A 17,795-nucleotide genomic window follows, 5' to 3' on the forward strand; every position below is an offset into this window, starting at 1 on the left:
GGCTGGGGGGGGGGCGCGAAGCGCCCCACCAACTAGGTGTTGGGGTGGCGCGAAGCGCCACCCCAACAGCTAGTATATATATATATATACAGACTATATGACTTATAGTATCGAAAGCTTTCCGTATATCCACAAATATAGTAGCTGGAGTTTCATCCTCATCCAAGGCATCATATATAAGCTGGGTTACTGCCAAAATAGCATGCTATGTGGGATGGAGGTACCATCATCAATTCAGCCGATAACATTGGGGGGAGGAATATGGATCGGTGAGTAAAGGGGGGTAAAAAACTTTTGAAGTCAGTAGAATTTGTTGCTAAATCTCGTGATGCCTCTTCTGACGCCTTTTCACCTATTTCGACGAAGTGAGTGTTGAGCATATTAGGAACGTTAATTTTGCTTTAACAACTGTATAACCCTCCGAGGCCATCATCTCATCCGGAAGAGAATTCATCTTTATTTTTGCCGATACAATCATTTATTAATGACCCCACCTTACTAGGTGATCCATGCGCATTATTGAATGCCTTCAAATAGTACTTTTAACGGAACAATACGAAAACTACCAATTTTTGCACCACTACACTTAACACTGGCCAAAAAATGCAAAGTTTTTTTTTTATATTTGTATGTAAAGCGATGAACGAGGCCAGAGCAAGAAGGGCCGTAAAACAGCCCATGACGGGCTGAAAATTGGAGAAATAGTGTCATCTAGCAATTTCACTTACTAGGCTATTTATAGTGGCCCCTTTAATTGGATTGATCTCACTTGTCCTCTTCTTTTTTTTATAGTCTTCTTCTTTTGGTTCTATTGTAACCTTAAACGGTTGAAGACATGGGACAAACCAGATTTAGTGCTTTGATGAATTCGTGAACAAAATAATGTGAAGCTTGATTTGTATCCTTGCCGTTTAAGCATGGTGAGGGGTCAATTTTGAGCAGCGGTTCATTCAATTGTTGAAATTGAACACATGTAGCGTCTAGTCTTCTAGTTGTCTTGATCGGAGTTGCCACTTGTCGACACGTGTGAATCTCCATCAGAAGAATGGAGTGGTCTGACGTCATTGACAATAACATTACATGAGTCAAATTCAATATTGTTGATTATTGTTGATGTTGAGTTTACAACTCGAGTTGGAATACGGTAAGCTGGGAGAAGGCCCAACAAAAGACAAAGTGTAAAAAAATCAACAGTCGAAGGGAATAATATATGGATGAAAGAACATGACTAACATTGCTTATATAAATATTAAAATCTCCAATATACATAATTTTCCGACTCCGCTCAATTGCGATTGAAGAAAATATATCCAACTTACTTGTAAAATGTTACACCGAAGAACTAGGTGGTCTATAGAAAAAGCAATACAACTTTATCAGCCCCGAAATCAAGCTCAACGACCAGGAATTCAAGCACCATTTCTTCATACATTAAATCAAAATATAAAACAATTCTACGGGAAATATCAATGTGAATACAAACAAATCAATACCTCTTTAAGATAGCATTCCTAGTCTTAGAAATAAAATTTTGACCATTAATCATTGGCAGCGCAATAGCGCTGCTTAAGTGAAGAGTGTATTCGCTAAGTGACTAGTTGATTCATCTAAAAAAAAATTTCACAAACACATAATATATCCACTTGGTGGTAAGGAAGGAATGAAGATAAATGGTTCAAACTACTCATCAGCCCACAACAGATTAAACTTGGCAGCCTTATGCTACGAGGATAAACACGCCCATTAATCTCATTAGAGACTAAATACTTGTTAATGGGAGGGATCTAATAGAAATATCATAATCATTATCTGAATACAACAATAAGCCGCAATTTTAATAAATCTAATGGGTCTCTTCCGAAATCATCCAACCTACTCAGAATCCCATCACCTGTAGAATTAATTGTAATCATTTGGACTTAGCTATCCGTCTGGTGGTATTCTACTATGAGATGGTGATAAACCCTTAACCAAACCAAGTGGAACCATTAACCATGTGGAAGAGAACGGTACGACTCGTGAAATATCAGAACATCAACCGAAAAGAATAAATAATACAAAAACAGAACCTTATTTTTAAGCTTATGCAGAATAATAAAGAAAGATGGTGAAAGCAAAAAGAAACACAAGAACACAAAGAAAAAGAAAACAGTCAAACACAGCAAAAGAAAACAAAGAGAAAACAAAAACAAAAGAACGACGTAAATAAACAGGAAAGAATAACGCCAACATCGACTTGTGGTCATTTTTGCCATTCATGGCACAAACCAATGAAAATGAACTTGTTCCATTCCTCTATTCCATTTCATTTTATCTGTAAACAAACACAATAAATAATCGTCCGCACATGTCATATTAACAAACTAATTAATATTTTTCAAAGCAGAAGAATTGCCTTTCTTAACTTCTAGCCACGCATTAATACCTTTATGACGCACTCGACATGAAACGATAAGATGTGACTCGTTCGTTTCTCTTGCTTTCAAGAGTAGTATCGAATCAGATTAAGAGCAGGGGGTAGGCTCGTAGAAATTATTATCCCACTATATTTTATTAGCTTTTTAAGATTGATCATTATCGCCTGGACACCACTCTCTGAGTTTAATGAAACAAATATCTTTTGCCGATTATTTTGCTTGATACGTCTATTTGTTATATTACCTGCACGTGGAGCAATCTTGTAGCTCTTTTTTTATTGATAATTCGCAAGTTACATCCAGCTTTTCTTTAGCTAAATTCATCAAGCTATCTTCATTTTTTTATTAGGCTCTTCTTTCGGTAGACCATGAACAATAAGGTTCAGACGATGATCTTTTACGCCGAGAAGTAGTAGCTGCTTTTGTAGGGCCTGATGCTTGTATCCGTGCTCATTTAGAGTTTTTTTTTTAAATTTATTAAGCCGAATATCTCTGGCTGCAGCTTCTGCTCTCAGTGATGAAATCTCTGAAGTAATTCGGTCAAGCTTATGGTTTAGTTCCGTCTGCATAGCAATAATAGACTCCAATTTTCTGCTCAAAAACTTTCCGAATTCCTCAAAAGATTTTTGCGTAACATTAGTCATCATAAATTTTGATTATGAATCCGCGAGGAGGATTATGGATTAGCAATTCATTCGAAATAGCATCAAATGGAACCTACCGACAAGGGGGTTGATTGACAACCTTTCGTTAACAAGATGTAGGAGCGTTATCAGGTCAACTTTTTATCTTATTTTCTAATTTTAGTGTTTCGTATGTAAGTTTGGAATCTTGAAAGGCTTACACAGTAAAAAAAACAACTAAAAGATTGAATATAGAGAAATTGAAAGTTTTAAAAACTAAGAATGTAAATATGATGTCAATGTTTATGCAGATCATATGATGGCTCCAAGGGGGAAATAATATCTATTTTGATTCATTTCGATTCGTGCTCTTCAAATGCGAAGTATTTTCTGAGAAGAAATATTTCCACCATTGGTTTCCTTGAAATCCTTGAACCTTTTGCTCAAAAATTTCCAGAAGGAGCTTCTCATTTTTTATAAAAGATAATAGTTTGATTTTTGCGCCATAGATACGGCTGTATATTAATATATGAAACAACCATATTATTATATGGTTACTATACTATAATACTACTACTATATTACTACATATTACTATACTATAACTAGCAACCATATATTATGTATATTACTTGAAGCAACCATAGCTAACTCGAGAGTTTTTTTTGTTTGTTTGTTATGTGAGTTATTCAGAGGTCAATTTGAAAAGTAATTTTTTGAAATATCTATTGTTTTACCATCAGAGTTCTTTATTGGCTTCTAACTATGTAAATTTGCGATAACTTTCTATGGTATAAAACTTAGGTACTTCTAATTATTCAGAACACACTCAAGTTCTTGATCTGAGTGTAAGATCTAAGAAAACCGGTTTCGTAGCCACGAAAACAAGTGATGGGTGACAGAATGCATTGGACTTATATAGTTTGGACTATATTTTTGCAAATTAGGTGGGGGGGGGGGTAAAGTAAAGTGGGTCTGTGTGTAAAATGTGTTAGCTACAATTATTCTGCGTTCTATGAAGTAAGAATTGTTTTCTAACTTTACGCGGTTCAATTACTTAAAAGGGTAGTCTTTTAATCATGGGAGACCAGCTGAAATATTTAAAGAGTCAATTTGAGCATTTAAGAAATATTTAAGAAGTCGATCTAAAGGACCCCTACCCTGAGATTAAAAGCGTCAAGCTTTCATCTCTAAATATATTGTTAATTTGAGAGCCATATCTGATATTGTCACCTTATTTGACTAAAAAAAACAACAAAAACGAGCAATTGTCTACATTGCACAAATGAATCTATTTCAACAAGGCTGAAAGGAATTCTGATATGGTAACAAAAATTATTGTAAGGATTTTCTATTTAATTTATTTAAAATGCAGGTTGATAAAAACTACCTAGTTTAATACATTTTTGAAATTATTCGAATTTTATTGCTATGAAAATTTTATTTTTCTTGTATTTTTGCCGCTTGGGACCATATTAATATCTGAAAGACGTATATGTTTCTTACATACCAGGGTATCCATTTCTTTAGCTACGCTTCTTGGCTGTAGAATGAGGGTCCTTTGAATAATGTTGTAAATAGTGGAAGAATCTTAATAGTGTTATAAAATCATAAAAAAAGGAAAGAAAAAAGGTCAAGCGTTTTGATATAATGATTTGGTTATTAAGTGTTTGCATCATCATTCTTATCAATACGGGAAAAAGGAGACGCATGGCTGCTCGACATGTGGAAAAGTGATTTTCCTTATTGCTCTAGATGGGAGAGTATAATTTCACTTATTGCGGTTTTCGGCTACTTAGTACCCATTAGACAGTTTTTATTTAATCACAGTTTCGAGGGTTGATTATACATAGTTTCACAGTTTTTGAAACTTCCATAAATTTAGTTTCGCAATAAACTTTTACCATTAAGGTTAATCGAAATCATATTTACCAATCCTAAATCAGCTTCAGATGTTGATTCTTCCTCACTTGGTAGTTTTTTTTTTTCAAAACGCATTTTTAAATTTTTAGTTACTATGGGCTGAACTTCGTTACTAGCTTGCAGCAAATGCTGCAACCATGATTAAAAGAAATCTTTAAATTATTATAATATTTACCTTTTTTTCTCATAGTTGTGTGCAATAAAAAAGCTAAAAAAGAACAGAAAACATTAGGATATTTGATTTTTTGGATGTGTGAAAATATTTAAAGTTGTAAAATAAGAAAAAACAAACAGTCTATGATTTCTGTAATTTGTGATTTTTTATTTCAGTTTGGCGAGCTCTCCAAATTATTCCAACCATTTAAAAATAGCGGATCTCTACGGTGAAGTTATTGGTGTATTAGCACAGTCACGTTTTCAGTCAGTTCGGAAAAGATTTTCACAGGAGTTGAAGGAGCTTCGGCTTCGTGAAAACAGCCAACCTATAGCTCAGTGTATAATATCTCTTCTAATGGGGATGAAATTCTTCAGGGTTAAGGTACGTTCATTATTTGAAATAAGTACAGTTGATTTTGCTGTCTTATGGTCGGTTGCCTAAAATTAAAACATATTCCCTTCAAAAATGGGTTTTGCCCTAGATGCATCGTACGTAGCCATCTATCCTGCCATGTTAATTGATGACATCTGAAAAATCCTATGATATTATTTCATTTTTATTCTTGATCTGAACATATCACTTCATTTGTAGCCTAGGAACTTCGAAGTACAATTGCTCAAATCCTCATTTTGTTGGGATCGTGTTTTGATTTTAGACAACCAACGCGTGCAAGAAACAAAACTGGCAAAAATTAGGTTTAGCAGTTTTTAGATTGAACTTGTTTTACTTTGTGTGTATGTAAGCTTAATTTAACTTAGGTTCTAGCTTGATCGTACAACCTATGATAAACCATCATTTTTTACTAAGTGTGATTCAAGAAACAACAAAAAATATTCTACAGAACTCTGATCATGAATTTGGTCGAGAGGAAGGGGGAGTGGCGGGTCTAGTATTTTGAGATGTGGGGTATGAGGTAGGGGGGCTGAATTGTTTGATCACTTTTATGTTCGAGAATATCGTATAAGAAGGGCTTGAAATTTGTCAAAATTAAGGTTGCTATATCATCACTGTTGACTAGACAGTAGTAGCCTCGAATGTGTTCTGTTTCGTCGTTTAAAATCTGTGAAAATTATTCAACAGTCAGAAGCCAGTTTGCATGCACAAGTCTATTGTAATGAATGTCTGTAAAGAAAACAAATCTAGTGCTAATCTAAACGTACCTGATAAGATTTTTTTTTATAGTTTCTGTTTCTATCGTGTGCCATAAAAAATTGCAAGAAAAAAAAATAAGTTTTGGTTCTGCTGTCTTTTTTTTATAGCTTCAAAACATATCAATCAAAATGTCTTACATTCAAGTCTCAATTATGATTGAAGTGCATTCTCGGAATGAATCTTCGTGATAGATTGGTAAATGAAGCTACAAGCCAATGATACAAGTACAAATATAACCTCATCAACATCATTCGCTGCCATCGTCTCTCATTGTTCTGTCAAACCTCTTGAAGGCCACTGGGCCCCTTCACTTGAATCACACTTGAGTTTATACCCTCCCTGGATAGAAAAATATTGTGGCTGCTAGGTCCGTTAAATCTCTTAACTTCATCATAGCTGGCATAGAACCAATCGATGGCTTTCGTCGTCATAACTGTCGGTAAGGCCCTCTATGCTATGGATCGTCTCTCTAAATACTTAGGACCTTTACCAGAGGAATTCCACCGTCTACCTCCTCCTAGTGCCAGTGGCAGATGTAAGTTAGTTTGTATCCTGAATCAACTACAAATACATACGTAATTAAAGTGAAGATGAATTGAAGGAGGAAGGAGGAAAAAATTCAAACCCAAAGAAAGAATGACTTATGCTCAAAAGTCCTAAAGAATAGAGGAAGAAAATCTAAGTGAATAGACGCCACAATAAGGGGGGAAGAGTGCAGCTAACGTTTACAGAGGTATATCAGTTAAATTTTAGAACAAGCTCCAAAACTGGAGAAATTTATTCTGAAAAACAGAATTCATCTCATATTTTGCCACAAAGTTCGCCGCCAATAAATACCCGGACTCGTTCTCAACTGAATCTAATCGAAAGAAGAGTAAAAAAAGAATATATGTTTTACTCCTTTGCGCCGTATTTTTTTAACATGTAACAACGTACTGTTTTTGTAACACCAACCAAATTAGCTTTTCTATACTATCTCCCTAATAAGCAGCATTATTTACTTCTTTTACTTGGACTTCTTATTCTCAAGCCGTGCATAAATGGTTTAAACATTCTAAATGTTTCCAAGTAGCATTTGCTAAACAAACTCCTGGTTAAACAATTCCCAATCAGAGTTGTTCAAAGGTGGGGGAGGCTGGGCTGTCCACTTTGATTAAATTTTTACTCTGGTCCGGCTTTTTTTGTTATATTCGATTCGGCAGGAGGGTTTCGTTACTAATTTTTACCAGGCGTCAACAATCCTAGGAAGGGCTCTGTTACCAAGTAACCTCTAAATTTAAATTGCTAGATAAAGTGGAAAACGCCCTTGTTTTGCTACAAGAGAAGAAGAAGAAGAGAAGAACCCAATATTTTGGGTTGGCCAACCAAAAAGAATTGGCCAACCCAATCCGTTACAACTGAAGAAAGCATGAAAAAAAAACAATATAATAATAGCCTTGTAAATATACAAAAACATGAAATAAAAGTTATAAGGCTAGCAGCTCTGACGTAATATTTTCGGCTATTAAATGTTTGCATCATCTCTCTTATCAATACATAATTGAGCAAACACACACAATTTTTTAATGCATATCCTTTTTTTATGATAATTGCATGTACAATTAAACTAGCAAAAACAATTAAACGAGTAAAAATAAGAAAGAAAAATCTAGGGCGTTTGAAAAAAAAAAAAAATTGGCACTGTTGGTAAATTTTACGTATAAGCTAACTAAAAGATTTCCTAACAATTGTCTTTTTCTTTACTTTTTGGCAAAGAGACTTAAAATAGCAATTAAACTATTAAAAAATTAAATGATGAAAAAAGAAATAAAGAATGTAGAACGTTTTGAATTTTTTTTTGTACTTTTGGTAAAATGTTGGCCTAAAGCTAGCTAAAAAATCCCCAAACAATTTTCTTTTGTTTTGGTGAAGAGGCTAAAAATATAAAAAAAGAAGAAAAAAATTAGTCTGAATGCTTCATGATTCTCAAGATTTTTAATTATTTCTTTTGCTGTGCCAAACTCTTTAAATTCATCAAGCTGTTTGAAGATAGGGCAAGGTCCTATTCATCAAAATACCTGAAGATGGGGATCTCTATGGCATTGTCCTATTTATAAAACTTTTTGATCAAATTGTTTGAGGATAGGATTATCTTTAAATTATTTAATCAAGTATAATTGATCAGACTATTTGAAGATAGAGGATCTCTATGGCAAAGTCCTTTGTGTGTTAGTGCAGTTACGTTTTTAATCATTTGGAAAACAATTTCCGAAAGAGTTGAAGGAAGTTCGTCGGTTAATGCTGTCCTTTAGGAAAGACCCCCCGTATATTACGGATTTTTTCTTTCTTGTTTAAACCTAAGTGAACCATTTTACTTCTCTTAAAGTTTACAAAAAAGACCTGATTCATGGAGGAACATTGTAATTGCCATATTATTGCCACAAGATAATTCTATAAAACCTCAAAATATTCTTCAGTCATAGATAATTTCTTCGACCACATTATCTTCCCTTCTGTAAATAAAATAAAAATATATTGAAATATAAATAGTTTTTATTTAACAGTGAAAAAATAAAATAAACGCCCTTAAGTTTAATCTCTTTCTTTCTTTGTTAAACGCTTTCTGTACATATAAAAGTCTACTTTTCTAATATTTTTTGGTTTCATTTGTCGCTGACAATTTGAAAGTTTTATTCATTTTGTTTATCTATAGTATAATATAGCAGTTTATTTGAGACTTAAAAACCTCTGGCCCATGGCCTCAAAAAAGTGAACAAAAAACAAATATAATCAAAAGATTCAATTTAAACGTTTGACAAAAAACGATTAAAACAAGAAAAAACACCATTTAAATACACTAACGCAAACAAAGAAATTCATCATATAAGACCCTCACGGTGGGTAATGCCCACACAGATGAACTACCCCAGTTTTTTAATACTAATAAAATGCCCATTTCCCCAGCAATTTTTCCGCCCAAGGTTCTTCCCCCTCATCTACTCCGATAAATTCCTTTATTGAATCCCTTAACCCTTCACACTTCCTTAGAAAATGCAGCACATTTTCCTTCCCCTCCAAACATCGGGCTCCTTTAAGGACTACTCTTCATTCTAAGCCCTTTTACCCCAAATATCTTCTGTTTATATCCCTCGTGACACAAACTTACCTCTATAAGAATTTACCCGCCTAATATCATCCCTAGATGGTCTAGCTCTATATTATACCGTTTTTCCCCTGTCTCTTTTACCCTAGAATACAAACCAAGAAAGTCTAACGTTCTGGCTTGGCAATCCCACTTCTGAATTTCCTGATCAACTAAAATTGAATATACATGTTTAAACACCTCTCCAACTCCCTATTTCTACCATATATTTTCATTTTTTCAGTAATTATAGCAACCAATTTTGATCTAACGATAGCTTGTTATCACAAAGTGAAAATGAAAAAGTTTTTACTGAAAACAATAAAATAATTTGATTTTTTTTTTTTTTTTTTTTTTTTTAGTGGGCCAAAAATCAGCTAAACTGCATTGTGTAATTGAACAATTTAGCGTCATATTTGTGTATAATATATAAACTGTGTGGGGTAGTCTTTAGGGTGAAAATTTAAATTGTATTGTTTCAACCATGGGGCAATCTGCTTGCCCATTTCGAAACATTTTTTTCTTTTATTGAAAAAAATATTTACAGCATACGTAATAACACAATGTTCTTCTGGGCTCCTCAAGAGTCTGACACAAGGCTGTCGAAAGGGGCAGTCAAATAAACATGGAAAAACAAATATACCCTCATCCAAAATTTGATTCAATCTAAATTTCAGTAATCAACATATCAAATAATAGTAGTGTCTCTCTTAAACCTCCAATCCATCATTATCTTCAAATTCCCCCACGACAAAGACCTGTATTTATAGCTTTATATGTATTTATAATATTTTTAATATTCAGAAATTATATTTATCAAATGATTTATCCTTTGAGCAATACTTAAAATTATTCAAATCCTTAATATCCTTAACTTCACTATCCATTTCATACCACAAACTAATGCCTCTGTGTACAAGAGAATGGGTCGACCTAGATGTCAAACAGTTCGTGGTAACGAACTGTAGTAAGGAGCGACCCGGCTCAATAGAAACCAAAACTCTAAAAAATGGAATTTTGAGAACAATAGCTACATCAAAAGAATCGCATTTTAATGCTGATTTTAAATATATAAGTTTCATCAAGTTTAGTCTTACGCTCCAAAAGTTACAAGGCTGAGAAAATTTGTGTTATTTTAGAAAATAGGGGGAAACACCCCCTAAAAGCCATAGAATCTTAACGAAAATCACACCATCAGATTCAGCGTATCAGAGAACCCTACTGTAGAAGTTTCAAGCTCCTATCTACAAAAATGTGGAATTTTGTATTTTTTGCCAGAAGGCAGATCACGGATGCGTGTTTATTTTTTTTTTTTTTTTTTTTTTTTTTTTCCCAGGGGTGATCGTATCGACCCAGTTGTCCTAGAATGTTGTGAGAGGGCTCATTCTAACGGAAATGAAAAGTTCTAGTGCCCTTTTTAAGTGACCAAAAAAATTGGAGGGCACCTAGGCCCCCTCCCACGCTAATTAAGTTTTTTACTGTTTTAAAAAGAAGAGTTGAGAGAAAGAGTCAAACTTTAGCGTAAAGAGCGGGGCGTTGATGGAAGCAGCCCCTTTCATATACGAAGTAATTTCTGTTCGTTTTAAGTTTTAATGTCGCTCCTTACTTTCAGTTGAAAAAACTTGTTTTTTTTATTTAATTTCTGAACGTTTTTGAATCAATGCATGTTTTGATTTTGGCTCTCCGCAGAGAAATAATTAAAACGAAATTTGCATTTTTTTTTTTTTTTTGGCTAAATGGCTTTCTCATAATTTTGATCGAATGATTTTGAGAAAAAAAAAGAGTGGGGGAGGAAGCCTAGTTGCCCTCCAATTTCTTGGTTAGTAAAAAAGGCAGCTAGAACTTTTAATTTTTTACGAATCTTTTTATTAGTAAAAGATATACGTAACTTATAAACTAGCTTACGTAAAGAATTTTTTTTAAAACAAGGCTCTCCCGGGTGGATTTGGTGAATCAATTAATGGGGGAAAATCATTAAATTCCTATGACACTTTCTACAAATAGCACAGACAGTTAAAGTTGGTCCTTTTTTGGCGGAATCCAAGGGTTTTCTGTCCTAGACAGTTCAAAGCGGATTTCATTGGCGGTAATTAATCTTGGAAATACTACTTATGGTAAAATAATACAGGAAGCAATATGTCCCCAGGTAATATGTTATGAAAGGAAGTGACATCCTAGTAGTTATTTGTGAAGTAATAACAGTTGGTAAAAGTGAAAGGAAGTCGGTAAAATATATTGCTCCTCCTTTCAAGTATTTTGGCTAGTGATTGCGTTATTTATACTTTCCTGAAAGTAATTTTCAATGCAACAATTATCGTCAGTCAGCAATTGCAATTGTTTTATTTGGAGACTGCCTTTTAAATATCTACCTGACAATTTTATCGTTTAAAGTAAAAACGAATAAATGGGAACATTTTCAATTATAGTGTTAATAAAAGTAAATTTGTTGTTGCACTACTCTTGTGTTAGAGCGTTTGCTCTCGAAGCAATGAGGAAAAAAAGGTCAAATTTTAGTGCGACGAATGTTGCTTTATAACCCATTTTTTGGAAAACGTCATATACGCCTCAGGGCCTTTGTTTTGGGCATGACATTGTGCATGTTATTATCGTGCACGCAAAAATCGATTCTTCGATTTTTGCAGTTAGATCAACACTTTCAATTTGATTTAAAATCAAATGAGCGTTTACTATAAGTTACTGGTTTACAATAGGTCTGTTGTTACATCACGGAGGGAAATCTCGATTTGGAGGGAAATCCTCTCGATTTGTTGCCCCATGGATTTAAAAAATTACTTTTTTGCCTTTTCGTGGAAAAAAAATCCGCTAGATTAAAAAAATTAAGATTTTAAAGATTTTAAAGGTCACTAGATTTTAAAAATTACTATCTTTGTATTTTCGTTGAGCCCCCCCCCACGTTTAACAAGAATAAATCTTGAATTTGTATTTTCTTTTAATGAAAAAAAATCCTTGCCCCTCTTTATTTTTTGTGAACTGGTGGCTCTGAGCATTTATTCATTTATTTTTAGTTGCTTTAACTATTTGTAGATGGTGCCAATTGAAGAATTTGAAGCAAGTTTCCTTTTCCTGCAAGAGTGTGGCACTTATTTTTTAGAAGTAAAAGATAAAGATATTAAGCATTCATTGGCAGGACTATTTGTTGATATTTTAACTCCTTTGGCTGCGGTAAGTTTTCATTCTTGTAAGTTTACTTTTAATTGGTAATTTTTTGCAATTTTTCTTGACATGTGCATGGGTCAATGTCCATTTACTCGCCAAACCAGACTCCCGGAGCATATTCATATACTTTTATATTGTAATTATTTTTTTTAATTAATTAACAATCAGTCGCTAAAAATATTTCGGCATTAGAAAAGATAAAAACAAGTCCCAGTGCTCATTAAAGAAAAAGTTATTTTATCCATATATTATTGACGTTATAGCCGGCTACTAAAAACTTTTTGGCGTTATGGTCTTTCCTTACGTTAGAGTAAGGATATTTATAAAGTTAGAAATATTTATGAAAGAATGCTTTATCTTGTTTTCTCCTTTTTTTCTTACTTTGTACCTTAAATAAAAATGATATTCTTTTTCTATAGCGTTGTTCATGGTAAGTGGCATAAATAGAGGCTCTTGGACCGCCTTGGATGGCACCATCCAGGGGGTGGTACGAACGGTTGCTCAAAACAACCGTGAGAAAATTTGTGGTAGAGTGTGGTCTGTATTCGGAAATAGAAATTTTTCGTACACAAGTTGAATATGCTATTGCGGAAATCCTCAAGCTCTCCTAACCAAGCTTATTTAAAAAAAATATCCTCTCCGAAATTAAAACCACCTTTTAATCCCATTACAACTCCAGAGTTTGAAGTTGAAGGAAGTGAAACACTGTCGAATCTTGTTCCTGTACTCGGCATTTATTTTTGTAGTATTGCGGGTTGTAAATATACTTACTTACTTATTGGACAATGGCCCATAACCAGAAGTTTAAAAAGTTGTCTTGAAACCTAGTGAGAAAGAATTGCAAGCGAATTCAGGAAAGGTAACTTTCATTTCAGTTAACCAACCTCCTTCACTTCAAATACTACACTAGTCGACACACCAATTCGCGCACCCTGAACTAAACTAAAAATACCCGCCTTCCCACATCCCACAAACTCCGCTCAAGTAAAGATCCCTCCTGCTCCATGCCATTTTGATTCCTCCAATCCCACGTGTCTAGAGAGAAGAAGACGCCAGTAGCAGCCAAGGCTGACGATGGAGAACACGCCTCCAAAACTGCAGTTTCACACTCACTGAGTCTCAAGCCTAGAGTTTACAGTGTTAATTTACTTTCATCCCAGAGGATCATGAACGTAGTCCAACCATTTATTATGCTTTATTATTTATGTAAATAATTGTTTCACTCTGTTGTAAGTATCATGTTCACATAAAAGATTTTAGTGTTATGTTGTTGAATAATTGAGTTGAAAATAGTTGAATAGTGTTATGTTATCCGTATCATTTTCTAAAGTAGTTTGTTTTAAGGCTTGGAAAGGGAGTGGTTACTCATTACACTCAGAAAGGGAGTGGCACTTTCAGAATCCGTCCCATGTGACACTTTCAGAGTCCTTCCTATATGGCACTTTCAGAGTCCGCCCCATGTGGCACCTGTGCTTGTTATGCCACTGTTAATGGCCCAGGCCACTAAAAACTTGGCACCTGATATGCCACTGGTCAACTCTTGCTCTTTTTTTTTTTTTTTTTTACCTAGGACTATGTCTGTTAAATTTCCTTCGGAGTAATCCTCAGATGGCTTTTCATAAACAAGTACCCTTGAAGGCCGTTCCAAGTGAAATTGTCTTCGTCCGGATAAACTATCTTAAAGGACTTAGTATATGGCATCTCCCCTCTTATTTATGCATACAACCTTAAGATATCGATAATTCAAAGAGATACAAATTGTCTTTTTAAAAGAAAAACCTAAAGAATGAAAAGCAGGCACTTACCCTAATTACATAATAAAAAATAACACAGAAACTATTGTTCTTAAAGAAATCCCTTTAAATTTGTGAAATCAGCTTAAAAAAAGTGGCGTAGCAACAAAATTTTCGCCTATATTTATTGTTTCTTATTTATTTATTGTTTTTTTGTCCATTTTTACTTCATCATGAAGGACGGTATGGGGGATATCTAAGTTGAAGTTGGAATACCTAGGGGAGGGGGTAGTTTTCTTCCTTCAAGTGCAGGGAAAGCTACTGACTTGAAACCTGACTCGATTTTGTTGCAAAATTCAAAATATAGCACCCTACTTTTTGTTCTTGTTCTTCTAGTAATGTAATTTTGCCATTAAAGGATTATTTTTCCTAAAAAATTTTGATGAAAGACTGTAGTGACTTACCTACATACTGAGGAATCTAGTCTTGCAATTCCCCGTCAACTTCCGTAGGAATCAAATTTCACGTTGAGGTTGTCCTTTTACTCTACGATAGAGCCTATTGCAATTAATTTTTGAAGGTTTGTGAGGGAATAGGCCACTAATAGGCGGAAAGTGATATCATCACTTTTAACCAATCAAATACTTTTTCCACAAAAAAAAAAACAAAAAAAAAATTTTGAACATCAAAAGCAATAAGCCCTATTGATAGTTGTGCATATTATCCTGAAACTTCAAAATTATTTGTCTTTTTAGGCTGTCCAGTATTTTTATAAAGTTGTCTTTTTTGTAGGAAGCTTGAGCCAGGAACTCACTAGTATATACACTAGTATATACATTTTAGACTAACTAGTATATAGGCTATAGAGAACCAGTAACTTTTTTCAGGCTATTAACTATTATTGACAATCTTACTTTTTGCCCTAGTCCTGGACCAGTAACTCTACTTTAAACTATAGCTGATTATAGACTATAGAGAAGAGGTAACTTTTTTTTTATGTTATTGACTATAGTTAAAAATTCAGCTTTTTTTGCTGTAAGCCTGAACCAGTGACTTTATTTTATACTATGGCTAAACTATAGGCTACAGAAAACTAGTAACTCTTTTGACTATTTACTATTGTTGAAAAGTTAACTTTTTGCCGTAAGCTTGAACCATTAACTCTTGCTCTGATTATGTATTGTTAATGCTTGAATATTTGAGTTAATCAAAGTTTTCATGCCAAGGTTGTCAAAAATGAAGTGAACGTCCCCTGCTTAAAGAATTTCGTGGAAAGTCTGTATCCTCCAACCTTGGAGCTTTGTACCAAAAACAAACACAAGATGGCTCTATTTCCCTTGGTCACTTGTCTTCTATGTGTTAGCCAGAAACACTTCTTTATACAGAACTTTCACTATTTCTTGGCCATGGTTTTGTCAAATCTGAAGAACAAGGACCCACAGATGGCCCGTATTGGACTGGGTAAGCGATACAATTCTTTGATTTGTTTTGATTTTTTTATTTTCTTCAAACGGTATATTACAAAAGAGATCACGGGATATATGAAAATACAGAGATTTTGATTCAATTTTTAACACAAATACAGAAGAGAGAATAACTAGACGTACGTTGCCTGAGCAGCGTGAAGTGTTGCGGCAGCCTTTGTCCGGCTTCGCCGAATAAAGTGTTGCTCGTAAACGCTGAAGTTGTCAGCCTATCGAAACTTTTAAAACGTTATGTTCAAAGAAGAACGCGATCTGTAGTCACATGATCAAAGGTTATTCCTCAGCGTTGAAACAAAGAACAACAATAACAAAAGAATATTGAAAGAAGGGACTAAATTGACTTTGCAGCCAGTTGAACTTTATCCTTTTCAATCGTAGGCATCGTGACGGATCGAGACTTGGAACGATATCTTATATAATCTAGTTGGTATTATAAAGGTATCCGTAACTTTTCAGGATCAAAATACCATAGATGACACTCTATTAATTATTACGAAACTGCCTCGTTGTTTTACGTTATCGTTTGTACCCGTTGCGTATTCACTTAATTCTAGGTTACAGTGAGTATGGGTAGGCTACACCAACTAGCAAAAGCTACAAACCCCTCTTCACTAAAGATGATTGTAGCCTAACAGACGATTATTACTTACAAGTCCCCTACATGTCTTACCACTGGAACCAACTTGGTCTTATCATCAAATACACAGGAAACAACTAATAGGTACACCAAATAGCAAAATTTGCAAACCCTTCACTGCCGAAGATGATTATGAGCTAACAGCTGACCTTTCCTTACAAGTCCCCTATATGTCTCACAATTGGTATTGGCTTATTTTTGGTTTCCGTGTGTACCCTATTACTGAAGTTGTCAACCCCTTGAAACTTTCAAACTAGTATATCTCATGAAGGAATTTTTGTATCAAAAAGTGTATGACATATACTTTGATCAGCTCATCAAGAGCTATATTGCCGTCGAAAAAAAAATTCTATCTGTCTTAGTTCAAAAGTTGATTTTTATGCCGTAGGCCAACTTTCTAACGGCACCACTTAGAAAGGAGCAAAGGATAAGCTCCAATTTCTTTAGCAATGACAGAACTTTTAAAGTTTAAGACGTACATCTGATAACATTTCTCTACCTCAATCCCAAGTCCAAAAAAAACAAATGATGAACCCAGCGAAAGTCACGGCAGCACTTTCGGACCTGTGGGAAAATGCCGCTTTTTTGCTTCTGTAAATTTTCTATTTATCTCTCAAAGAAGATATATTGGCTATGGGGCCGGGTAACTGCCGCATTATATTTAATACTTATAGATTTTCGTCCATCTTCAATTTGAAAATGGCGCCTGCCTGCTTGCCTGCTAGAACAGAGCTTTCCACTCGAAAGCAGAAACACGGTTTGATGAAACGAAAGCTTGGCTGCACAACTTCAGATACTCCTCTCTGACATAGGCTACATAACTCCACTTCACTTCGCTCACAATAGGCTCTGGCTCGTGGACAAGCAAAAACCATCCTTTTTGGCCCCAGGCAAGAGTTCTATGGAGTTTCCCAAAATGAAATGCCATATTCATTAATCCGGCCTGAGGTCCACACTTTCCGTAAAAACCGCACAGGTTAGACTCTTACCAGTTTCCAGGAATAAACCGACATCGGCGGCATAAGAAAAAAAAAAACCAGACAAAACCAAAGTGTTGCTCTCGCAACACAATGAGGACTTTTTTTTTCCAAGACAGTGAATGAATAAAAGCTATTTGAGTATTTCGTTCCTATATCTAAGGGCCGTCTTCAGCCGTCTTCTTGGTTAATTAAATAAAAAAAACTAGTTTTTTTAACTGAAAGTAAGGAGCGACGTTAACACTTAAAACGAACAGAAATTACTCGGTATATGAAATGGGTTGTCCCCTCCGCAATCCCTCGCTGTTTACGCTAAAGTTTTTAATTGTTTTAAAAAGTAGAATTGTGGCAATGAGTCATACTTTAGCGTAAAGAGCGAGGGTTTGCGGATTCC

General features: G+C 34.6%; 2 protein-coding genes across 2 annotated transcripts in view; one reads left to right on the top strand and one right to left on the bottom strand.

The window, feature by feature from the left end:
• LOC136036918 (protein furry homolog-like) overlaps positions 1-15,865 on the top strand; it is a 94,333-nt gene extending 78,468 nt beyond the window's left edge. The window contains exons 7-9 of the mRNA XM_065719298.1: positions 5,294-5,501; positions 12,439-12,576; positions 15,530-15,865. Of these exons, the coding sequence (XP_065575370.1) occupies positions 5,294-5,501; positions 12,439-12,576; positions 15,530-15,865 (682 nt within the window). The remainder of the gene's footprint in view (positions 1-5,293; positions 5,502-12,438; positions 12,577-15,529) is intronic.
• LOC136037259 (protein furry homolog-like) overlaps positions 1-17,795 on the bottom strand; it is a 195,141-nt gene that overhangs the window by 135,503 nt on the left and 41,843 nt on the right. The gene's annotated exons all lie outside the window — the stretch shown is intronic.

The sequence above is a fragment of the Artemia franciscana genome, chromosome 16, assembly GCF_032884065.1.
Source record: "Artemia franciscana chromosome 16, ASM3288406v1, whole genome shotgun sequence".
NCBI lineage: Eukaryota > Metazoa > Arthropoda > Branchiopoda > Anostraca > Artemiidae > Artemia > Artemia franciscana.